This window comes from Pogona vitticeps, chromosome 2 (genome assembly GCF_051106095.1).
Source record: "Pogona vitticeps strain Pit_001003342236 chromosome 2, PviZW2.1, whole genome shotgun sequence".
NCBI classification, from domain to species: Eukaryota; Metazoa; Chordata; class Lepidosauria; order Squamata; family Agamidae; genus Pogona; species Pogona vitticeps.
In genome coordinates, this window is record NC_135784.1 from 158,911,202 (window position 1) to 158,937,218 (window position 26,017).

General features: G+C 45.8%; 1 protein-coding gene across 1 annotated transcript; it reads left to right on the plus strand.

The window, feature by feature from the left end:
* The first annotated feature begins 1,199 nt into the window (after window positions 1–1,199).
* DHH (desert hedgehog signaling molecule) lies at window positions 1,200–18,014 on the plus strand. Its single transcript, XM_020783057.3, has 3 exons — window positions 1,200–2,080; window positions 14,335–14,596; window positions 15,892–18,014. Exons 1-3 carry the CDS (start codon window positions 1,763–1,765, stop codon window positions 16,551–16,553), a joined length of 1,242 nt encoding a protein of 413 aa, XP_020638716.3. The 5' UTR covers window positions 1,200–1,762; the 3' UTR covers window positions 16,554–18,014.
* The last annotated feature ends 8,003 nt before the right edge of the window (window positions 18,015–26,017 follow it).

Consider the following 26,017-nt stretch of genomic DNA (forward strand, 5'->3'; position numbering starts at 1 on the left):
TGCCGTAACCATTATTACTATTAAATCCTTGTTTTCTTTCACCAGTTGATCTTCCTTAATCAAATTCAATAACGCTATTAACGGAGACGTTTGAATGTTCGATCCAGTTATTTCGGATATTTATTTAAATATTAAATTCCATTCTTTCTTTCTTTTTTCGCATAACCACCACATATGTAAATATGTCCCCTTCTTTTTTACAGCTCCAGCATAATGTTGACACACTTTTATTCATTATATTCAGTTTGACCGGCATTAAATACCACCTCCATATTACTTTATAGCAGTTTTCTTTTATCCTTACTGACATGTTCTTCATAATTCTCTGATCCCATATTCTACCCCATTCTTCTATTACTTCTTTATCCAAGTCATTTTGCCATTGCATTTTTAATCTGTGCCCGCAGAAATAATTGGGGTGTGTGTGTGTGTGTATGGGGGGGGGGGGTCTGGATAGGTCTGTGAGTTAGGTCTCCAGCTGCAGAGCCAGAGGTTCCCCGCGATGCATCTCAGAGGGGTCAGCCTGTGTAGCCTTGGGCAAGCTGCACAGTCCCCGGGTGTCCCTCCCCAGAAGAGAACGGAAACCCTTAAGCCGCAATCGGCCTGCCGGCGTGCGTTTAATAATACCTGGAGATTGTTGGCCTGACTGTAGTTTTCACCTGTGTACATTTTTGATGAGTGCCAAGTTTTAGGACTGGGGAGATGGTGCCCTTCCTTCCCCTGCCCCCTCCCCACCCCAATCCCGCGAACCCTCAGGTCTGCAGCTTAGGTGGCCAAAACGCTTTCGTTGCCGTTGTCCTTTCGGTCCGCCGCTCCTGCCGCCGCCCTTTCGCTCCCGGCGGCCTTGCGGCAAATTTGAAACGGGGATTGCGAGGTTTGGAGGAGAGACCCGTCCCCACTGAGCCAGCCTCTCCAGCAGAGGGCGCCCGTGAGAGAGAAAGTTGCGCGGAAGGGGGAACCCGTGCCCGGCGCTCGCTTCTTCAGACGGGACGGAGTCAGGCCAGGAGGCGACGCGCGGCGGTGGAAGGCGCGGGACGCGACCGGGAGCTCCACCGTCGCCCGAAGGCGTCTCCGCCCAGAGGTGTCCGCATGTGAGTCTGTGGGTCGCCCGTGCCCGTCTCCGGGGCCGCGCTTCCCTGTGGGCTTTAGTTCCTGGGATATAAGCCCAGGGTTTTATGTCAAGGAAGGGGGGGAGAAGGGGGGGAATTAGAAGGCGGAGTCGGCCAGCCGGAGTAAGTAACGCAGGCCACCCGGCTGGGTTGCCCCGCGCCGGCCACGGCACCGCCCCCTCGGCGCGCCCGCCTGCCCGCCTTCGCTTGCTCGGGCTGTCGGTCTCCAGTCCGCGGCCAAGGATGCCGCTCGTCCCTGGCTGCGAACGGGGCACCGCGGTGGCTCTTGGCAGGCCGGGCGGGAGGCGTCCGGGGGTGGGCAGAAGGCGCCAGGCTGGCCTGTGACAGGTGCTGGCAGGTGCCTGACCGACGTGGAGGGGGCACTGCCTGCGCCCAGTAGGAGCGGCCAGAATCTCAGATGTGGTCCAGTGGGCGAGGTTGCGTGAGTAGAGGAGGGCAGGCCCATGTCCTCGTGGTGGGTGGGGGTGTAGAGGGCTCTTTTCAAAACCACCAGTGGGCATCTGCACGGGCCAGCTTTGCCCTGAGGATGCCTACCACAGCGGACAGTCCCAGCAGCACAGCCGAGGACGACTAGCAGAAAATTGCCCCCTTAGGCAAGCTGGCCGCTGGGCAGCCCTTGCTCCCTGGCGGAGATGGCCTGGCCCAGGCATGCCTTGCTCTGCCCGCTTGGGCTTTGCCTGGTGATTTGGCCCCTGCTGCTTCCTGCAGGGGGCTGCGGCCCAGGGAGGGGCCCGGTGGGGCGGAAGCCTTATGCCCGCAAGAACCTGACTCCCCTGCAGTATAAACAGTTTGTGCCCAATGTTGCGGAGCAGACCTTGGGGGCCAGCGGGAAGGCAGAGGGCAAAATAACTCGCCGCTCGGACCGCTTCAAGGACTTGGTGCCCAATTACAACCCTGACATCATCTTTAAGGATGAAGAGAACACAGGGGCGGACCGGCTGATGACTGAGGTGGGTGCTGCTTGTAGGCAAGAATGGGAATCCTGGTGGCCAGGGGGTCTCTGCTGTCTTCCAGAATGCCTGCCTTTCCCCGGAGGGGGTGTGTGTCTAATCTGAACCTCAGCAGAGCTGAAATGAGAATAGGAGCCTCTCCTGAAGAAGAACCTCTCACTGAGCATAGGATGGCCACCTTTCCCTTGGCAGCTGATTAAACAGCTCCAGCGCCCTTGAGAGAATATTCTGAGGTTAAAGGAGGTGCCTTCACATCCCAATACATGTTTCCCCCCCCCCCCCAGCCTCACTCAGCGGCGCCTTTTACCGGCGGGCTCTTTCCTCCCCACCCCACCCCCCATCAGTGTCAGGAGCTGTGGCTGGATGTGCGAAAAGATCACACAAAGGGTCCAAAGTTATTGATTCAGGTTTAGTCTCTCTCTTTTTGTCCAGAAGGTCTTGTTGCAAAGGCCTGAGAAAATGTCGAGTGGGTTCCGTTTTGTCCAGAGGCTCCAGTGTGAAGATAGGCATGAGCTTTTGTGGCTGGTTTATTCTTAGGCTGCTTGTTTAGCTCAGAGTCAAACTGCCATCTAGCCAAGATCTTTGACTGACTTAATCCTTAGGTGGCACTAACACCTTGGCCTTTTTAAAAAAAAATGTTGAAGAAAAGGAACAGCAGTACTACAGCCGGGTGGGGATTTTGCAACATGCAGCCTGGCTCTGCCTGGGTCTGGATCGTTTGTTTAGTGGCAAGCTCGGTCTAGAGAATGGTCCCTGCACTGTTCCCCTTGGAGAGTTGCAGGCATGCATTTCCTTGAATTTGCAGGGATTCTAGCCCTTGTCTAATTAAAACTTTCATGTCTCTAGTGCAGAAGGAAGGAAGGAAGGATCTAATACCATTGCTTCCATCCATGCCATAAATAGCTATTTGCCCTTTGAAGAATTTTAGAAAATATTTTTGAGGCACTCAAATATGGACAGATTTTACCCCTCCATCTATGTCATGTGTCTAAAACTCAGAAGTGACACACAATGTGAGTAAGAGCTCAGCAGTGTTTCATTGTTATCCCCGGGGGATGGTTAGGGGGGCAGAGAATGCATGCCACATGTGTTACTTCAGATCAGAAGTCTATTTCCCTAAACTGAAACAGTTTTTGTGTACACCATTGCTTTATGAAGTGTGCAGATTTTTCCTCTCCTGCTACAAGCACATGGGATGGGAACTCCTCCCTTCTTAATACACTTGCTTTGCAGACAAGGATCATGAATCATGTAAGATTATCTTTTAATGAAGAACCATCCTTTAAAAAAGACCCTTTGCCCAGAACCCTATTGGTAGCCCCAATATAGCTGTTGAATGAATGGGAGTTACAGGAGTGTTGAATCACCACTCAGCAAGTGACCTAATGGGTCTAACCGCATTGCAGCTAGCAATAGGATATAAGCCTGCATGAATTTTTTTAAAAAAACCCAATTCTCAGGATATGGTATTGTTGCAAGTAGTTTTAATTATGGTAATGTGCTTCTGTGTTGGAATGCTCTGATCATGAGTCGCTGTGAATATTTTAATGGGGAAATGTAATATAACTCTATCATATGTAGGATGATAAATAATAGATCTATGTATCTAGGAAGAAAAAAAAATGTGGGGCACAGTTACACTCCATGGAGACAAACCGTTAGGCACCCGTGATTGATTCCTTAGTTCTGCAGTGAAAGATCGAAAATTCACCAAGGAAGTTAAAGATGGTCTGTTTAAAATCAGACATGCCGGAGCTCCTCTGACTCCAGAAATCAAGCAGCCCCTGTAGAACAGACATGGCTCCGTTGCTAAGCCAAAACAGAAATGTTACTTTTTGAAATGTTGCTCTCTTTTTTTTTTTTAAAGACCACGATCCCAGTAATTGCTGACTGGGGAATTCTGGGAATTGTTGCCAAAAAGGAGGAAATTACTCAGCTCTCTAAAAGCTTTTGCCTGAACTTTCCCGTGCTTCCAGAACAGGGGCCATCACAACGGGCAGGCTGATCAACTGCGCTGACCCAGGGGATGGAAAGGCACTTGATTTTGCCAGCCTCCAAATTGAAGCGAAACGTAACCTTCAAAGAGTTACATTTTAGCCAAAACAAGTCTCTCCGTCCTGGTTTCTTTCATTACCTAGACTAGAGAGTAGGGATTTAGATTTTCTTAATTGTTCAGTATGCCCTGTTCTTTCTTTCATTGCTGATTTCCCCCCTTAATACTAATTTCAAAAATCCTTGTGCTTTTTGGGTTTTGTTGGGTATTCCATCTGCTCATGCCTGAGAGACGAAAGAAGGTGAGAAAATCCAATCCCATTCCATGAGTGAAAATAACTGGTTTTGCATTGGTGCAAAGAGAGAGAGATGAAAAAAGAGAACAATATTTCTCCCCCCCCCCCCCAAGCTCCTGAGGCTCAAACCCCACCGCATTTTGTGTCCTCCTTATTATGGACATTTTTCCACTTGTGTAATCTGCGAAACAGAGGATCAAAGATGAGAAGGACATTCTTGGCCTCAAGGATGCCCAAATCAATCTTGACTGACTTGGTACCATTGTATCAGCAGATGTGGCCCTGCAGGAGGATCACATCCAAGGCCTACAGACAGGTGATGATTGTTGATTAAAAACCCAGCCTGTTTCAGCAAAAATGTTATCCTTCACCATCTGTCTCAGGGCAATGGGCACTGGTTGTAGAAAAATAATTGTAGGAACAATTAGAACTCAAAATTGCTAAGAAAACGAAACAGTTGTCATAAAAATTCTGGACTATCTAGTTCCTAATGCAGTTTTAAGATGTATATGCCTTCATAGAGTTTTAAGATAGACTGTACAGTATATGCCTTCATACAGTAGTACGTATAGCTGATGAGTCAGCATTTGAAGAATTGAACCACTTGGGCTTTCAAAATAGCAGGGAGTGTGGCATCATCATCAGCCACCACTGCCCAGCCATTCCTTCTCAGCTGAGCTGTAAGCCCTGGAACGCATGAGAGAAGAACTGATTTTCTCGAGAACAATATGTTGGTGCAAGATAGCTGTCCTGTAATGCAAAGTATTTAGAAGTGGTTGAGCCTTGAGCAGGCTATTAAGAGCTTTTAACTTTGCAAAAAATAATTAATTATATAATGAAATGCACACTCTTTGCAAAGGTAATAGCTCTTAATAGCCTACTAATATATATATATTCTCTCTCTCTCTATATATATATATATACAGTATATAGACAATATATATAGAGAGAGACATGTATATGTCTATAGTGTGTGTGTGTGTATACACACAGAGAGAGAGAATATTTAGTCTCTCTCTCCATATATATAGACAATTCCTATATGTATATATATCCTGCACTCCCAAATTCACCATAACATTGCTTATGTAGGCATGAACTTTGTATTTTGAAATTCTGTGAGGAGCTCTGAAAGATGTCTGTTCTATCTCTCAAACATGATAGGGAAAGCAGCTTATGAAAAAGAAAACAAGATATTTGGTATCACTTGCAGGCCACCATTTTCCTGAGGAGGGGAAAATTAGGCAGCTCACGATGTTAAATCAGAGTTTGTCTCATTGGTGTGTTTGGGAAGCACTTCCACATGTTTTCCTTGTAACCTGTACAAGTGTTTTGCTGACATCGTCCTATGAAGTGATGTCGGTTGTCTGGAGATGCTTCAATTGGGAAAAAATACCATTGTTGTAAATACAGTGTGATTTTACTTGTTAACATCCCAACAACCCAAACATTTTTAACTAAAATATCTCTTGCAGTGGTCAATGTGTTAGACTAGAGCCATAGCTGTTGTGCAAGAAAGATGTGCCTTGGCGTCTTTGCCAATGAACCGCAATTAGCGATGGCAAGTTAAGCAACTGTATACAAACACCTATAGGATTCTCACCATTGTTACTAGTGCATTTTATGAAGCAACTCTTTTTCTTTCAGAAGTGGAAATGTTTCCACACACACACACACACACACACACACACACAAACACACACACACAAATTAAGCACTGGAAACATCTTCAGGAAATTTTCTACCCTGTGCCACTGGTTCTATACTATTTTGCCTGTAGCAATCAGACGGTGGGTTAGCAAGAGGTGCCACTTTCAAAGGAAGGACAGGTCAGTGCAGAGTTGATACGTTCTAAGGGATCCATCTTAAAATATCTGAATTGGTAGGGAAAGAGAGCCCTGGGAAGGGGAGTGGGGACAAGGGTCTCTCGCCTTTTGGGGCAGGGACATTTAGCCTTTGGTGGGCAGAAAGATAAGTTTCCTGCTGCTGAGTCATAACATGCCTTCTGAAAGCAGGGTGGGTGATGGTTGGCATCAGATCTTTTAACTCTGAATAGCTCTGTGGGGGTGTGCAGAGAACAAAAAGGAGAACAGCAGGAGGGTTTACTGCCTCCTCTGGAACACCAGAGACTGCCCTAGATGGAGACAGAGAGGCGGGTAATGTGGGCATGAACTCCATTACAAATATCCCTTAGGATGATTGCATGGTGCATTTTGTTCATGCTCAGGAGATGACTAATAATCATCTTCTTAGGGTTGGAAGCGATCCTATAGATCATCAAGCCCCTGTCAAGGAGGCCCAGATGGGGAATCAGGCTCCCAACTACTGGCTTTGCAGCTGAACCACTGAGCTCTCCAGCTATTCTGTACTGTATCAATTCATGGAGGACTGTTTCCCTGGGTCATGGGGACAGGAGATCATGCAGGTTTGGCTTGGCCTGTTGAGCTTTTTATGCTTGTAGTGTTTCCAGCAGCTTTGCTGCTGACCTTACCTTCCAGGGTCATCAGTCACTTTACAGAATGTGTCTCTTCTCGGAGTGCCTTCAGTCCTGGGTTGCATGACTCCCTTGAATTAATGCGCAGCCTTGACTTCTTTGGGCTGAGCTGCCTAGGTGGCACTGCCATTCTCTTGCCTTCGTGAAATTGTTATTCTTCTACTCAGGATATACAAGCAGAAGAGTATCTGTCATTTCTTTTCAACGGGTCTGTCTTCAGTGTCACCTAACAAAAGGGATCTTAACTGTGACTGTCCTTGCTGTTGTGGCTTGGCTTGGTTTCCAAATAAGAGTTCCCACTGACTTTTTGGTTTTAGTTTACATGGCTGAACCTGCCTTCCCATCCCACCCAAAACAAATAGTCAGTTGGGCCAGCTATCACGAGTGTCAAACCATACAGAACTGATGCTGCAAGTCATGCATATCTGCCTGGAAATAAGTCCCACGGCGTGTCCTGTGGCTGACTCTCTCTGATAAGTGGATGGAGAACATGTGGCCCTCCAGGTGTTCATGTGTGGACCACAACTTGCATCAGCCAGCATTGGTCAGAGGTCCAAAACCATCTGGAATGCCACACCGGCCTTAACCCTCCGTGGTGGCTGGTCCATGCAGGCAAATGAAGTGCTGCCCTGTTTTAGCCTTGGGCTATGTCCAGTTACCCACTCCTGCCTATATCTTTCCTAGAGCACAGGTGGTCAGGGCTCTACCTGTTGATTTCCCGCCCTCAGAGTGGATCTCAGTGGGAATGGGGATGCTGGGGGGGGTGGAAGCAGCAGGAGCGGTCAGTTCCCCTTGACTCTGGCCTCCATGGGCTTCCACTTCACCAACTACAGTGGGTTCCAGCTCCAACCCTTGCATGTTGGGTTGCAGCTGATAGAAAGAGAAAGGCAGTTTACAGAATTTTAAAGAGAAGCCTAAATAGTGTTAGGAATTAGATGGCAAGAAGAGGGATTGAGAGAAGGAATACAAAGAATTTGAGAGGGAGGAGAGATGCCCGTCTTGTCTGTGTGTGTGCGCGCGCGCAAAATAAAAATCTGGAGGTTAGGGAACTGACTCCAAGACAAGATTTCCTGTACAATTTCTGCTACCTCTCTTATGTTTTAATATTCTGTTTTTTAAAAAAAAATTAGGGGTAAAAGTGGGATCTCTCCCCTGTTCTCTGCTTTTATCAGCCTTGGGCATTTGTTATTATTTCAAAGTCGCTTCAAATTGCTTGTTATATTTAAAAACAAGACATTTTGTGATTCTTCGGCTCCTATGGATGTGTGTTAAGTTTCCCATTTGAAACAGGCAAAGTTTCAGAGGCGATTAGACTACAACTCCCATCCTGCCTCACTATCGCCTATACTGGCTAAGGGCCAACGAGAGCTGCAGTCAAATTAAAATACTTGCAGAATTGAATTTGGTGCCCTGCTATTCTAATCCCTTTTACTTACAGGAAGTGGGATATTTTATCCTATTTCTACCAAAACACTCAATTTTTTAATAAAGTAAACATGTTTCTGATTCAAATTCCTCTGAGAAATCCGGAAGACACTAGGGTAACTTAAGAGGCACTTCAGTATCACTTTAACTTCTTTAGACTGCATTATATTTAAACATATGGATTTCAGACTCTTGCGGCTGCTGTTTTCACACTGATTGATCATGGTTCTGCAAGCGTGTCCTTAGGCACTTGGCTTCAAAATGTCTGGTGTACAGGTTTGCACAGTTAAGGCTGACACTGGTTATGAGTTCCTCTTTCCTTGTTCTACACAGATCTTTTGTGAGCTGCCAGAAAAAGAAACTGATGTTTATATACCTCCTGAAAGGCAGATTCCCTTTATGGTGGACCTAGAACCTGGGGGGGGGGGGAAATACTATTATTCTTGTTGTTTTGGATTAAAACTCTCAGAATCCCCCAGCTAGCATGGGTAGTGGTATCTCTGCTGGTGTGGAGGAAATGCTTCAGCCACACTCATATGCGGAAAGGCTTACACTCAAAGTCTTCCTCCTTGAGGAGACACATGCATGGCTGTTCCTTGGTAGCGGGACAATCATTCTAACTGGAATTCCTTCCAATAGGGTCCATACATCTTTCCCCTATGCACTCAGGAGGAACACACGAGCCCCTTGGTTCGGAGGCCTTCTGCTTGTACTCGCTTGCCAGCAAGCTCCGCTGGCTAAGATCCCAAAGGGTTCCCTCCCCCTCCATTGCCAGTGGGAGTAGCGGGGGGGGGAGGTTCGGTCAGCCCAGTGAGGTCCCATCTATGACACGTCCTACGGCGGCCTTTTCCCTCTCCGCTGACACCAACCCCGGGAGTGCAGAGCTGCTCAAAGACTCCTTTGTGACAAAGTTGATGATTTTGCTGTTATGACCCGAGGAGTTTGAATTCTCGCCGAGTTAAGTAATTCTGGGCCGGGAGAACAGCTATTGTCCTCTGGCCCAGGAGCCGGTGGGAAGTGTCTCACATTCCTCTTTGGGCTTCTAGCATGTTCCTTGCACGATAGATAAGACAGCATATTCCCTTTTTAGTGAATGCCACCCCCACTTTTATTTCACTGTGCTCCATCCGCAGCTTCTGGATTTTTAGAAGAGGCAGTTGTACCATATTATATATTAAAGATGCTTTGATACTGGAGTTAATGTGCATATGAGAGAGTTATAATAGGTTAATGTTGCAAATTTATTATTCTGCATGACAGAGTTATCCATTTGTATTTGAGGTTGTTGTGGTGGTGGGAGAGATATAGCTGCATCTGTCACAGCAATCCATTGCCTTGAAGGAAAATAAAAATTTCGAGCTGGCACAGCTTTTATCATCTTCCATAGAGCCTTTTATCTAGGCTCTGATCCTTGTTTCAAATAACTGTAATTTGCTACATGAGAAAATCTAGGAGTTGTATTGTCCATGCTTTTCTTTCTCTCCTTCTCATGTTTTTCTTATGCCCCATTATATAGTTATTCCAGATGCTGGTAAATCTCAATGCAGACTGAAGCAGGACTCTATGTAATCAATTGCTTTGTCCCTCAAGCTTGCTGTATTTCACAAACACTCATCGCCTTTTGTCCCAAAGACACTGTGAAATTCTGAACACGCAATTCTGTAAAAACTTGCGATGATGATGACAAATTGGAAAAAACATAGGTCCACTTCACACGTTTTGTAGAGATAAACCTAAAGGTGCCTCTGAATGTATGTTCAACAGGAAGTTGTGCCAGTCTTAGTTAGCAAATGTGTTGATTGGGAATCCATGTTTTGAGGAGTGTCTTCCATGCATATTTTTGCATATACAATTATGATATTTTAAGTAGGCACCTCGTGTGCATTATGTGGAGAGGCCCTCAAATGTTTTGTACCTGTAAAAATAATCAGGATTGTGTTTAATCTGCACTAGATTCATGCAGTGAATTTAAAATCTGCATTAAGGAAAGGTAGATTTTTGCAAGCTCTGTTAAGTTATGCAGCTGTGTGTATTTTCCACATCATGCTAGGTCCAATTCTGTGATTCATAGGGGAAGACCCTTGGGCTTCACCTTTGATTTGCCAAACTCCTGGTGGCTTCAGAGGTCCACCAAACTTTGCCTACATTCTTTCAAACTACATCCTTCACAACTGAAAGGACTGAGCAAAACTTTGAGCAAAAACAGCATAGCAAGGTCCAGAGATGTGCTTTGTGCAATTTGTGTGGTTTTTTATTTACTGTGTGATAAATGAAGGATATGGCCTGATAGGATTTCCAAAACAATAAGAACAAAATATGGTGATTGGAATATACAGCCATGGATACTCAGCCCGGTGTTTGCATAGTAGATTCAGGGGTTTTCCTGTTGCAAGAGACCACATTTTGCCAGCACTCAGGCATCCGTGCTCTTGAACTGGAGACCTTCCCTTGGTCAGAGTGGGCCCAAGGCTCTCGTGCATACAGCACGGATTGGGGCCGTACCTGCCTCAGAGGGACATGTGATGTGATGTGATGTGTAAGTCAGGTTCTTGATTCCATTTCATAGGGCAGGGGAAGCTGCAGGGAGGGGCTAGAATATTTACTTGACAGAGTATCAAATAATGTTTGTATCTGCTTGTTTTCAGTCTTTGCAAAGTTTTTTTTTTTAAAGGCCAGGTTAATTAAAAACCAGGTAATGAGCTGGAATGCATTTTTCTCAGGGCAGCTGGTAACCTATGTCCTGTGTTCTTTCCACATGACTGCTCCAGGTGGGCGGTGGGCAGATCCTGAAGGGTTAATGAATAATAGTTAATGGCCAAGTTCAAGTCCATTTCCACTCCATCTCTTGTTTTGAAAACGATTGTTTTATTGATTGTTTTTATAAACAGATTAGGCAGCCTTCTTTGGGATTGGGATGAAGACTGATCTTTTCCAATCCTCTGGCCACTGCTGAGTTTTCCAAACTTGCTGGCATATTTTTCCAAAATAAACCAGTGCTTTCACAGTACCGTACTCTTTTTCTGGGCTCCTGAAAACTTCCTGCATTTATATTTTAATGTTTGACTTACAAATTGCTTCTCTCCTGCTAGGTCACTAACACTGTGGTGTTTGCTAATTAAATTAGTCCAAATGGGAGCAAAAGGATTTGACGCATGAGGGCAATTCCCACAGGCTTGGTCACTTTTCCCTCTATTTATTTAAGATTTCCACTAGTACTAGCTACAAAAGCTCTGTGCAGCCAAGCGTGTCTTTAAATACACATGTTATGGGAAATGTTTAAATGGCATTGTGTGCATTTCAACTGGCTTCCAACAAACAGAGTTTTAACCCTCATTTGCTAAGAGAAAGCCTGGATCTGAAGGTTTCGAAGGGTGTCCCAAAGAGCCTCACCTTGCAATGTAATCCAGGGTCTTTGCACCAGGCTGTGACCAGGGAGGGAATCAGGTTGAGTGTCTCAGGTCTTCTTGGATCTGGCAAGGATGGGATCTGGAGCTTGCAGCAGTTTGGAAATGGAAATGAGTACCTGCTGGCCAAAGCTTTCTTTATATCCAGTACTATGTCGTATGGTAAAAGTAAGCTCATGCAGTATCATTTAGAGCGGACTGAGAATGAGGGACCACTTTGTTGCTATGACCACGAAAATAAATGGGAGTCAAATTTCTTTGCCCAAGGACTGTTGCTCTCTCGGAGACCTACCACTAGACCCACAGCCACTCTACGGTCTGTAGCTTTTCCAAGACTGCTCTTCCAGGAGTGCTCCCCAGTCTAGGCCGTGGCACCTGTGCTGAAGTAGGGATGTGCCCAAGAGCGCCCCAGTGTGGCTGCCTGGCTGGGATTCCCGTTTACAAGGCATGGCAGCATAAGACCAGTTCTGTCCTGCGAGGTTCTTGCTGTTCCTCTAAACATCATCTAAACATCAAATAAAGCTGCCAATTTTTTTAGTAATGTTAGAACTTTTTTTACAAAAAATAAGCCATACTTATATCCACAAGGGTTGGAAAATGAAGCTAAACACTGCATAGCTCTGACAGAAGGAGTCATCGCTCCTGTCACAGCTCTATGTCCTGCGAACATGTTCTTGGAAGGTGTGTCCCCCCCCTCCCCTTAGTCACTTTATTCCTTTCCCTCTTTCATGAAGAGAACTTATTTCTCAAGTTGTGCATTAATTTGTGTCCTTAGTGCACAGTCTGCTTCCATGGCCAAACCCAGGTTCAGCTTGCAAGTTGGCCCTCAGCTCATCTCGTTATGGGAGAACAGAACAGGCTGGTTGTTGTGGCTGGGAGGGGGTGGGTGGGATGATTCTTTTTTCAAACTTTTCTTTGTGTCCTTGGTCTAAACTGCAGTTCCTGCCTTCCTGTTGCTGGCTGTATTTGGGCTACCAAAGGGAACAAAGTGTGTGTGTATGCATGTGTTTTGACAAACTCTGGATATTATGGCTGCAGGTTCATTCATGACCCTCTTATCCAGAGTCCCACTGGATGCTCTAGCGATTGAGGCGCTGCAATAATTATCTTCATTGCTGCCTGCATTGTGTGTAGAGGGAAGTCACTCTTCTGGGACATTATAACACTATCCCTGCAGAGGTAATGTCAGGCCACTGCCAATACTCAAGATGATGGGGTGGTAGGAGCCCTGTGGAGTGCCTCCAGTATTCCCACATTGTCTTTTCTTATTGCTGGTATTGTTTTTTTGTTTGTTTGTTTACTCCTCTTCTAGGACAATATGAGTTAGGTCTGCTTTATAGGGGTGTAATGGCAGGCATCGCTACATAGCAGTGGTTCCCAGCCTTTTTTGAGTCACAACCCCCTTTAGAATAGCCAAGTGACCTGCAACACACACGCCGCCACATTTGCATAAAAAGGCATTTTTAATAGGGTAAAGTCACCCCTTCTCAGAAAGCAGAGGATTCTTTCTCTCCCAAAAGGCCTGTTTCTCATACGTACATGCTAACCTTAATATCCCGCTCTGAAAAGGTCAAGGAAGACGTTTGTTTGCTTGCTTGTATCCCGCCTTTCTCCTTAAAAAGGACGCAAGGCCGCTTACATCATTGAAAGACAGTATTTAAAGTTCAAAACAATGGGTATACTACAGTGGTTTGCACCATTAAAGCCAATACCTGTATTTAAATATAATAACAAGGTATATAAAGAGGCAGCCTACATAATGAAAGACCAATATTAAAGCTATTTAACAAGGGCTACAACATATATAAGGTGACCCGTGACTCTCCAGAAAACACTTTGCAACCCTCTTGGGGTTTATGACACCATTAGGTTGGGAAACACAGCTAGATAGCATAGCCATTGGCTTAGCAGAATGATGGGGTGCTGTAAAGCTTTGATGAGCATGAAAGGAACCCTACATTGGGGGCAGAGGTGGTCAGTCAGGAAGAAAATGTCTCTCTGTATCCTTGATGGCTTGCTGCATAGTCTAGGAGGCTTAGGAGAAGATGATTGGTTAGTTGACAGATTATGATTGGTGAGCCTGAGTGAACAGGAAGCTAAGGTGAGGTAGCCAGGATGACAATCAATCTGAAGGTGAAGCTTGAACATCTTCTGGAACCTTACAAGGGATTTTGGAGAACACCAGAGAACATTCCAGAGAACAACATTCCAGAGGCATTTGCCTCCACTTACATACATGTCTCGGCAGGTCAGGGTGATGCCTCCACTTTCAGTGGAGAACTTGCACAGAAGCCTCCGAGTAGGCTGGTTGGTGATCCCTAATGCTCCCGAGAACATGGTTACGCCCCTCCAGGACAATCCCAGCAGTTGTCCAATGCAAGTGTGTGTGTGTATGTGAAGGGGAAGGAAGAGAAGAGAGGAGGAGAAGCAGGTAGCAGTAGATTATCATCCTTGGCTCTGCCTGAGCCTCCTGCCCTACTGGCCACAATTAGCACCACCTGCCAATCAAGGGCTGATCCAGAAGCAATTGAACTGACATGGCATGCTTTTCTTTCTTTATCTTTTTAATGCAGAGCCATCTTCTCATTCCCATCCCTTAATCTTTGCAACACTCATTCTTCTTGCACTGTTTGCTTCCTACAGCGTTGCAAGGACAGAGTGAATGCTTTGGCGATTGCGGTGATGAACATGTGGCCAGGCATCAGGCTGCGAGTGACGGAGGGCTGGGATGAAGACGGGCACCACTTGCCCAACTCCCTGCATTACGAGGGCCGGGCTCTGGACATCACCACTTCCGATCGGGACAGAGAGAAATACGGCATGCTGGCCCGCTTGGCAGTAGAGGCTGGCTTCGACTGGGTTTACTATGAATCCAAGGCCCATATTCACGTCTCAGTCAAAGCAGGTAAACAGGGGAAGAGCTTGCAGTTTTCGTAATGAAAAAGGGTGGGGTGGGGGTGAGGTGACAGTGGCAGAAGTACTACAAGATCAGAATCCTTTGGCTCCCTTTCCAGGCCTGTTTGGAAAAAGGGTGACATCAGAGGTGGGGTGCCTCCCTGGGGTCCTCCAGGGACTCTTTGACTCCCACCACACTTAGCCAGTGGCCACATTGGCTTCACTTTATGATGTTGGTTCTCCAGCAACGTTTGGAGGGCCTCAAGTTCTCTGCCACTAGTTTGGACAGTGCTGCTCTGTGAAACTGTCAGATCACCAGGACAGACATCTTTCTCGATCCCACCAATTTGACAGGCGCATTTGTTGGGAACACAGGCGAGGGCCTTCCCTGTTGCTATTCTCACTCTGGAACTCCCTCCCACTGGAGTCCTGGCTGGCCCCGTCTTTGCTGCAAAGACCTTCCTCTTCAGGCAAGCTTTCCCTGAGTGACTAGCTGTCTAAGAGGGGGTTTCTAAAATTGAACTGTTGTGGGGGCGGGGGCAATGTTGGTAGTTTTTAATGTGTTTTTAGTACTGTTTTAATTTATTAGTTTTGATATTTATTTATTTTTTCTTTAAAAGGCAATAATTTATTCTTGGCTTTCAATATTGTTTATTTTATATAGTGCCTATATAGTGTCAACTAGACTTAGGAGAAAGGCAGAGTACACATGTTTTGAATAAATAAACAAACCATAGATTATATAAATTTGAAGAAGACAAAATTCAGATACTTTGCAATCTTAGGCAAAGCCTTAGAAGTGTTGTGGTTGCTCTGGAACTAAAGCAGGGTGATTCGTTCCTCATTTAATCTTTTTCTTCCTCCTGGGCTTGTTGAGCCCCAGGAGCGGCTCTATGCACCCACCAACCCCAATCTGGGGGTGCCCTGGGCCCTGCCGCCAGATACTGGTTCCCATGGTACCCTGTCTGCCTAGTCCACAGCTCTCTTTCTTCTCACATGTTGTTATTAGCAAAGATGGGATGCCAAGGAGAAAGGTTCCCCCTCCTCCTTGGGTACAGAAGAGCAAAATCTGGACCATCCCCACCCCACCCCACAGGCACCAAGATTCGGCCTTGGGTTGCTGCTTTAGGAGCACCCTGTGGCAAAACTGTCCTTCCCTTCCCTTTGTGGCTCTGGCTGATGTCAAAACATGGCAGAGGAGTTGGGGCCCTTCACTTCTTAATCAGAGCCAAAGATATCGGCATGTTGGCTGGAACCCGGAGGAAAAGGCTGCACTTCTAACGCTGTCCTCTTCCGCTCCCCTAGATAACTCCATGGCTATTCGGGCTGGTGGCTGTTTTCCTGGGGATGCAAAGGTGACTTTGCAGAGTGGTGAAACGAAAGACCTCTCAGAGCTTCGCCGCGGCGACTATGTGCTGAGTGTGGACCACCAGAGCGGGCAGGTGATGCCTAGTGAGGTTCTGCTGTTCCTCGATCGAGACCAGGACCGGCAGGCCACCTTTGTGGCCATTGAGACAGACACCCCCTGGTCTCGGCTGCTCCTCACGCCCTCGCACCTCATCTTTGCCGCGCAGGACCCGGCCAACAGCACAGCAGACTTCTCCCCGGTCTTTGCCAGCCGGGTCCATGTGGGGGACTCAGTGCTGGCATACCAGGCGGGCAGCCCCCGGTTGCATCCTGCCCGGGTGGTCCGGGTTTGGCAGCAGCAGGGCATTGGGGTGTATGCCCCCTTGACTTCGCACGGCACCATTCTGGTCAATGGGGTGCTGGCGTCTTGTTACGCGGTCCTTGAGAGCCACCTCTGGGCCCATCGTGCCTTCAGTCCACTCCGCCTGGCCCATGGCCTCTTTGCACTGAAGGACGAGGCCAGGAACTGCAGCATCCAGGAGACTGGCGTGCACTGGTATTCTTGGCTTCTGTACCAGCTAGCATGGGGTATTCTGGGCCAGGAGACCCTTCACCCCTAGAGACTTGTCTGACCGCGTGGTGGCCCGAGAGATCTCAGCACCTCAAGCCAGAAGATAAGGACAAGGACAGGGCGCCTGATAGCAGCCGAGTCTCAGCACTTGGTTGGCCTTGGCTTGGCTGTGATCCTGGAATTGATGCCTCTTTACAACATGGATATTTGCCGCTGGAAAGAGAGCATAGACGGAGGGAGGGGACCCTGTGGCAGCAGCGAGACGGGCCTGTGTATATGGAGGGACTGGATTGGTCAAGTCAATTGATATGAAGGCTCCTTCTGTGGCGCTGCGTCTAGAAGAGATGAGACTGTCCACAGACATGTTTACAGAGCTTGAAGACATCCAAAGCACTCTGTGTTCCTCCACCAAATGTATCAGATAGGGCAGCAAACCCACTGTCTTGAATACTGGATGGCAGGATGGATTTCCTCCTCCTCTCCCCACGGTTGTCCTGAACTCTGCTTGACATTGCTACAAAGGAAGATACAAGGGCTTCTCCTCCACCCTCCGCTTTGTTTGGGAAAGGAGCACAGCATGGCTGAGGCTGAAGCAAAGACCCGATAGGCTAAAGCAGCCGTCATCTTTGGGAGAGCAGAATATCTGTTCCTCCCCAGGGCTGCACTGGCACTTCTGAAGTGAACAATAACTGAGGATTTAAGTGGAGGTGGCACCAGAAAAAGGGTCCCTGGAAAGGGTGAGGTTTGTCTCGCAAAGGGCTGGGCTATGACCGTGAGAACCCTATCCGAAAACAAGGGTGCTATGAAACACAGTGTGCACAGGGTCACTTTAACTTGGAATTCTTTACTTTCCTGAGTTGTTATCACTGGATTTAGGAGGAAGAGGAGCAGGGGGCACAAGCAGGGGTGCTCCTGTCTTTTTTTTTTTCAAGGGACAGCTCCTTTCATATAGATTGGAAATGCTGAATATTCTCAAGAGCTTGGAAAAGTTATTCTTTTTTTTTCTTTTTTTTTTTGGACCACAGCACCCAGTATCCTGCAGCAAGCATGCCAGTGGCCACACTGATATGGGAATTCTGGGATCTGAAGTTGAAAGAGCAACTTTTCCAAGATCTGAATATTCTAATACTGTACTGTATTGGGCCACTACTTTCTCTTCTCTGCCACCTCAACCTTGACTTTTCTGTTGCCAATTGAAAGCCAAACCGAGCAATCTTTACACTTTCTTATCAAATAGAAAATCCATGCCACTCATTTATTAAGCCTGCTGTAACTAGATTAACTCTTCCCTGCAGCTCTAGAGTTTTTATTTTTATATTTGTATGTAGTAATTTAAATGTGGGCTACTGCCACCTCTTATCTCATGGAAAGTATTAATTTGATGTTTCAGTGGGAATTGAAGGAGAAGTAGCTTATTTTTGTAACCTGTCTTAACTACTACTTCTCTCTCTCTCTCTTTTTTTTACAATGGTGTTTTTGTGTGAATTTAACTAAAGAGGATTTCTCTGGCTACCATTGCATGTAATATTTCTTCAAGGGAAAACTCTCTGATTACATATTGAAGAAAGCAAAGCATGACATGCCAGGAAACATCCGTATTTCATCAATTGTGGTTGTATATCTTCATAATCTCTTCAGGATGACCTGCTATGGAAGACAGGCAATCTGGTGCTCTCCAGATGTTTTTGTATTATAATTTCCAGAATGCCTGCTGGCTGAGGTTTTTAGGAGATGTTGTCCAAAACAGCTGGAAGACGCCAAGCTGTTTGTACCAGAGCTTTCTCTCCTGCACATCTGGATGGGCCAGAATAGCCCTGCTCTGCCTCCGGATACAGTAGGGCTCTGTACTTCACCCATTTGTCCCAGCCCAGGGATGTCCTCTGGATGTGGGTGCTTTGAAGTTCACACACAGCACGGTTGCTCATAATGGCTACCCTGTTAAATCTCCCAAGTGTTGACCTGGATGGGGCAACCGGGGCTTTGATCCAGGCACTGTCATTTAGCAGGTGCAGAACCTTGCTGCTGGAAGAGAAGGATTTTGCCTGTTGCTGATGGAAGGTAGCAAACCTGCTCACCTCAAACACGTATACTATCTCCAGCCGCTCTTCCCTGCAGAGAGGGAATCACTAGTGGGCTCCTAGTGGAACCATTATGGCCCTCATACAGACCTACATATTGCTTCCCATGCTTTGGCCTGCTTCCTACATTTGCCAGCTGAGCCAATAGAGCAGAGAAGCCCTGGGCATCAAAATTCCTAGTTACCATTTTGCTAATTTCAACTTAACCAGCAGACTCACCTTAATGTCCATCAGGGTATATGGTTCCTCCATGTTAGGGGCTCCCAGCCTTGGGTCACCCAGGTATTCTTGGACTGCAACTCCCAGAAGTCTTCACCAGTAGCTGTGCTGTCCAGGGTTTCTGGGAATTGTAGTCCAAGAACCTCTGGGGACTCGGGGTTGGGAAGCACTCTTCTGTGTGTGCTGGAAAGAGTGAAGCAGCCTGCATATATGGGAGCCTGGGTAAGACTGAGGACCAGGTTGACTTTGGACTTCCAACGTTTTGGAGCCATGACATTCAACCTCCGGCAGGAGAGGAACCAGAAGAATTAAATAGATATAAATGATGCTGGTTGATCTTCTTCCGTCCTGCAGGATAGAGAGCCCCTGAACTCAACTCACGGTTGAGTTTTCCTGCAGTGCACTGGCCTGCTTTGTTGGCCTTCCGAGTCATGCTTGAGAGGGTGCCCCCCATCATCTCCCACTGGGACGTTTGACACTCTGCCACCATTTCATACTCTTCTGATCCTGTTTCGCATTCTTGCCTCTGGCATTTGTATAATGAAGGTCAAGAGGGAGCTGGGAGCTGAGAGAAGCAACTGTTTACACTGGGGTGTGTAGGCGTGAAGTCTGGCAGATTGCATGTCCTGCCTCGCTCTGTCTAGCCCCACTTCCCTCCCCCCCCCCTTTGCTGTTGTGTACTGTCCGGTGTGAGTCAGCAGCAAAGTAAGATCCTTGCATACCTTCTTTACCAGGTATGCCTGTGGAGCAGACGTAAGAGACTCACAAGGTGCGCGCTTGCAGGACTTCTAGCCGGGCATCAAGTCTTGCTGTGAAAAAGAACTAAACTGAAAATTGGTGTCAAAATTTATGTCAAAGGACAATTAGTAAAATATATATTACAGTATATAGGAATACCTTTAGACCTTGTTTTGCTACAGGTTGATAATTTGCAAAAGGATATGAGACCTCTTTGCTTCACAGTGTTAACAAGAACCAGCTTCATTACTTAGATCTCTATGGCTAAATATTCAGTTGTGCCTCACAAGTTAGAATCAGCATCCGTAATGTGCTCCTTGATGGAGAGGCAGTGAAAAAACGAAGTTGTCCCAGGATATTCATAGAATCATAGATTCACAGAATAATTGAGTTGGGGCCTGTAAGGCCATCTAGTCCAACCCCATGCTCAATACAGGAATCCAAGTCAAAACAGATTTGGCAGCTGACTGTCCAGTTTTCTCTTGAATGCCTCCAGCATTGGAGCGCTCACCACCTCCCAAGGTAATTGGTTCCATTGCCATACTGTTCTAACAGTTAGGAAGTTTTTCCTGATATTCAGCCCAAATCTGGCTTCCTGTAGCTTAAGCCCATTTTTGTGGGTCCTGGACTCTGGGATGGTTGAGAACAGATCCTGCTCCTTCTCTCTGACTACCTTTTAAGTATTTGAAAAGTGCTATTCAACTTACATTTCCATCAGAATAATCATCACTACCTTAGGGTTGGGTGGGCAGAACTGGAAAAAGGGAGGTGATCTACAACCAGATTCACATTGCCTTCTTAATCAGTATTATTAATTTCTACAGAACATAGCACTGTACAATATTTTTGATACTGAACTGCTGGACCTTTGTGCCATCTGCCATAGTTACTATTACAATTCCTGCAGCGACCAAAATCCTGGAGGTTAGTCTTTCATCAGGAAACATTAAAACTAACTATGGTGCAATTGTTTTAAGATTCAAATTACATCTAGCGAGAATGCAGTGCAAAGCCAGATTTCAGGATTTGGTTCTTTTATTCATCCCTCAAACTATCACCTAAGACCAGCTTCTTACTGCAATGGTAAAACTAATGCTTAGTTTGTTTAAACTACAGTTTGTTAAACAAACTACAGAAAGCTGTGAAAAGTTTTCTGGTTTTTGTGTTTCTTGCAAATATGCTTGTTGCCTATAGAAAAATGAAAACATGGAGGGACAAAATGGTTTCTTTAATAATAATAATATAATTTATTGTCATTGTAAGTATATACACAGTATACCATACAACGAAATTCTTGTAGGCAAAGGTGTCAGGCAAGGGTGCATTTTATCCCCTTAGCTATTCAATCTATACACAGAACATATCATACAGCAAGCCAGACCAGATTCAGATGAAGGAGGAGTGAAAACTGGTGGAAGAAACATCAATAATTTAAGATATGCAGGTGACACCATCTTACAGGCAGAAAGCAGCAGTAACTTGAAAATGAAGGTGAAAGAAGAAAGTGCCAAAGCAGGCCTGCAGTTTAACATTAAGATGACAAGAATCATGACTACAGGAGAACTACACAACTTTAAAGTTGACAATGAAGAAATTGAAACAGTGAAAGATTTTGTATACATTGGCTCAGTCATTAATCCAGATGGACACTGCAGCCAAGAAATCAGAAGAAGACTGAGACTTGGAAGGGACTGATGTATTAAAACACTGGTGGTCCTGTGGCATGGTAGCCGGATACTGAGATTGCACAACAAACCAGTATGTGAAAGAATTATGGTGTGAACTGCAAAACAGCATGAGAAGGGAATAAATCCCCCACATGGTGCTAGGGACTGCAAGAAGTCATGGTGTTAGCATGCTGCATGTTTTCTGACACACTGTAAACCCAAACCAATATACTGGGACTGGTCTAGAAATATTTTTTTAAAAGCATGTGCCTGTTAGCTCAGCTGCATCCAAGCCATGTCTGCTGTGTGTTATCACAGGCAAGATGTGTGCCGTGTTTGCATCAGAGCAGGATGCAAGCATTGGCAGGGGAATGCTACAGAGCGTTTGGGTCTATTATCCTATAAAGACGGGTGAATGCCAAACTTTCAGTAAGTCCCCAGCCAAATACCAAACAGAGCCATAATCCTGAAAGAAGTTTATTTATGGGCTTTGAATGTAGCACCCACACCAGTGTCTGCAGAGAGAGTAGTGGGAGGGAAATGACTTTATCCATCCTAGGGCCTTTGTAGCACAGCATAGGGGCTGATATTGTGATGCAGTTGGCTTGGTTTCCTTTCCATTATCTTGAAGGCTTTTAGGAGTTGCCAGTACACAGGATATGGGATGAGAAAGCTGGTGATGGGAGAGAGGGCTGTAGTTATATAGGTTCACCTGCTCCCTTAATCTCTGATGACTTTCTTGCCTATATAAACTGTTCTCCCTCCAGAATACAGTAACTGCCTGTTTGAAGCAAGCAGTAGTATGTATGTCCATTCCTGCTTCTTACAGAAAAAAAAATCTTGAATTATTATAGGTTAATTCAGACTGATAATGGTAAACAAATAAAGGACCTTTATCAAATGTAAGTAAAATTGGGAGGCTGGGCAAATTTTTAGTTCTGAATCCAGGCTTCGAGTTCAAGTCAATATGGTACCTCTCTGTGCAGATCAAGTCAGACTGACAGAATACATTTTATGGCACATAGTTTTGTCTGTAATCTGTCAAAATGTAATGTTGGTTGATTCCAAGTCACATCATAGGGAAGGAATCCTGAAAAGTCAAGTAAAAAGCTTTTTTTGCCTCCACCCCCTAGAGTCGGACACGACTGACTAAATGTCAAGGGGAACCTTTACCTTTACCTAATGAACTCAAGTTTAAAATAGCAACTGATAATCAGAAATCGTTATCTACAAACAATTTAGCATGGTGAATATGGATGGGAATTATCATACTTTTGCTGGATCATGGCCACTGTGTATGCCAATGGCAAAGAGTTTTTTTGTGTATGCTTTAGCAGTTTGTGAGATGCTATCAGGTATGGTTGAGGTCACTCGATGTTGGATGCAACTTAACAGTGTGTTATAACATAAAAAGCAGGTATATGGGTAAGAGACCAATGGGGTCTGCTGACCTTATCACATATAGGTTGCCTTTGGTTAGACTGAGATGCAGCTGTCCCCTGCTGGCTTTAGCCCACAGCTAAGTGGTGGATGTCAAAATCCTAGGCATAATTGCCAAATATTTCATTCCACTCCACACAGTCTGATTTATTGTTTTGTAAACAGGCACAGATTGGGCTTTGAAATTCATGGACAAGAGTACGATAATAAAAGAATGGTGCTTAACTCTGTTTAATTGAACAGCAAACAAAGAAATCCACTCCCACGTCAAACACTGAAAGAGAATACCAAATACAGTAGCTCTAAGTAGAATTATTTCAAATGGGAGAATAAAGCACATACAGTGTCTGCTGAATGCACTCGCTGGTGGCTAGATTGTGGCTTAAAAGTCTAACCGTGTAGATTTTATTTACAGGAAAATAGCTGAGGATCATCCATCACGTGGAACTTTTGGCTGTACGGTTTCTTATGCCCTCTGGTGCTTTGGACAAAGAATGCATGGAAATGGCTTCTGGTAGCTTATTATTTTTATTATGTGATTACATGGCTTCTTTTTTATTATTAAAAATAATTAAGAACGAGCAAATATTAACCCCTGTAACCATGACTAACAAGGGCATCTATGGTGTCATTAAAACATTGACTTTCACACCTGTGCCTAAATACGCTGCTTCTGCCAAACAATATTGTTCCTCCACTTCTGTTGCTATTGTGGTTGCCATCATGGGGCTCCGATGGGGCTGTGGCCATGATATGATTAGAAGAACGAAACACAACTGTTCCCTTCCTCCCACTGTCTTGCCTACACTAGATGGTCAACTTAAATCTCTCTCTCTCTCTCTCTCTCTCTCTCTCTCTCTCTCTCTCTCTCTCTCTCTCTTGGGGCCAGTATTACACATAGGATAAAATGGGACTAAAACCTTTTTTTGTTTGTTCATTTTAATTGGATAGAAAGACCTGCCTGCAGCTAAATTAACTGCATGATCATTAGTTTGCAAAGGTGGGGTAGATGCTAATATAAGTCTTACTGTATATTCTGGGACATCAAAAAGGCACTCCCCCAAAACAAAATATTTATAGCCTAATAAATAATTTCAAGACACAGTCCTGTAAATCTGACAGGCACTACCTGAAAGTGGAAACCACTGAATTCATTGGGATTTCTCTTCTTTTTAAGCAGGCATGCAAGCAGTTGGTTTTAAAAGTGAAAATCAAAGGACCTTGAGGCAAATGTTTCTTCCTCCAATGTATCAAATATCAAACACCTTGGAAAGATGTTACATCCAAAAAGTTTTTCTACTCCCCCCCCCTTTTAATCAATGCCTGACCAGTTCAACAGGGGAAGCCTTTCCTATCAAAATATCTCTATGCTTTGGAAAGCTGTACTCACTAGATCTCAAAATACTGTATATGTCTTGAAATTTTAAGAAGACAGAGGAGCCCGCCCTGGGGCACAAACCCCCCGCCCACAAAGGTGGATGGTTGGTGGGTGAATGGTCCTCCTTTGTAGGGGGTAGACGGGCTCAGTACCTTCCAACTCTTGCCATTCTATTTTTGTATTGCTTGATTTAGTCCACCTACATGTGCTTCCTGAAAAGTGACTCTCAGGAATGTGTACAAACAACTGGGGAAAGGGATGCTATTGATGATAAGTGATAAGGACTCAGCAGAAATGCTAAAACCCTTTGTGCAATAAAGTAGCCCAAGCAGGGGAGATGCAGAGAGTCTTTCCCCTGTAGCAAGTCCAAGTTTCGGTATCTAGCATCCTCACATGGGGCTTGGAAAGCCCCATGTTGGAAGCCCGGGAGGAGCCGTTCAAGGGAGATCTAAACCCAGAAGCTTTGTGTAAGCCTGTTCTGTTAGGTGCCACTGAGTTGTTTCTGATTGATGGCAACCCCAACAAGGTTTCCAAAATATGTGCAATGTTCAGAGAGCAGTTTACTATCCCACCCTCAAGTGAGTTTCCATGGCAGAAGGAGGATTTGGACCCAGGTCTCCCAGGTTCTTGTCTGACCTTTTAACCACAATACCACGCTGTCTGTCTGGTCTTGACTCAAAGGGCATACGTCTTATACAATAAGGCTAACTGTGACCACAGATTTGAAAAAAATGCAGCTTCTTTGTTTACAGTATAGCAATAAATGATGGTTGAAAGTAAAATGTTACACCTCTACATGGCCAACGCATTGGGCTGAGGTAGAGCAGCAACTGCCCCCCTCAAATCTGCTTAGTACTTAAAGCCAGTGCAGATATTTTGCCATGTTATTGTTGTTTCTATTTCTATACCACTTCACTCTGGATGGCTCACAACACATCAAGTCATCATTACTACATTGCAAGTCCCCAGGTCCGAGTATTAGGGAAGGGGGGAAATGTTCTGTTCGCAATAATCGTGCCTCGGATTAACCTCACTGGCTAATATCCTGCCCAGAAAGTGCCAAAACCACACTTCTCCTTCCAGGGGAGTAACGATTTTAGAGTAAGACCATCACTTGCTGCGCTTTCATGATGATCCGCATCTACTTACGCGAACGGCGGATGCCTCGATCTGTCAAAAAAGGGCAAACATCCGGACTTCGCATAACAATGGGCGAACCGGTTGTAAACACTAGCCAACTGGCTCCAAATGTAATTATGTTACAGGAACGTGGATACGAAATTCCACTAATTCCATTTACAGAGCTTTAAGACCGTGTTTACTTCTTTCATGAAATCGCGGAGATTTTAAAGCGCTTAACTTTGCGTGGATGACGGTATTTCTCTAATTATGCTTTAAGTCAGAGGCACGCGAATTCTAGCCTCGGACCACAGAAAGCCACCAACCATTAAAGGCTCAGGCAAAGCTTGAAAGGGGACAATGACGAAGCTGAGCACGTTGTGGGATAACGGAGAGAAAGCGTGGAGGAAGGACCCTCGCCATAGATTTTTATTCAACGTTTTCAGGCCCACGGAATTCAAGGGCGTTTACTGCCCAAAAGAAGAACGAGCCGCCGAGGCGTCTGTATATACCACAGAGCGGCAAAAAGACAGGAGCCCATCCGAGAGGAGAGGCAGCTGCGCCCCGTCGCTTTCTGCACAACGGGAAGAAAGCCACACGGGCCGCTTCCACCCGCGGGCGCACCTTACGCTGACTTGCTTGCGAGGCGTGCCTGGGCGTGGGTTCAGAAAGCCCACGATCTCTCGCCAGCCCTTCTCTCGTTTTCATGAATGGAACCGAAAGAATCCCCAGCGCGCACGCGCCCTTTTCGCCCGGGCCAATGAGGAGCGGCGGCTGTGGGCCAGTGTTGTGGTCACGTGGGCGTTTGTAGTTGCGGCGCCCGCGGCTCTACTCCGGCGGGCTCTTTATTGCTCGGCCCGCCCGCCCGCCTTGC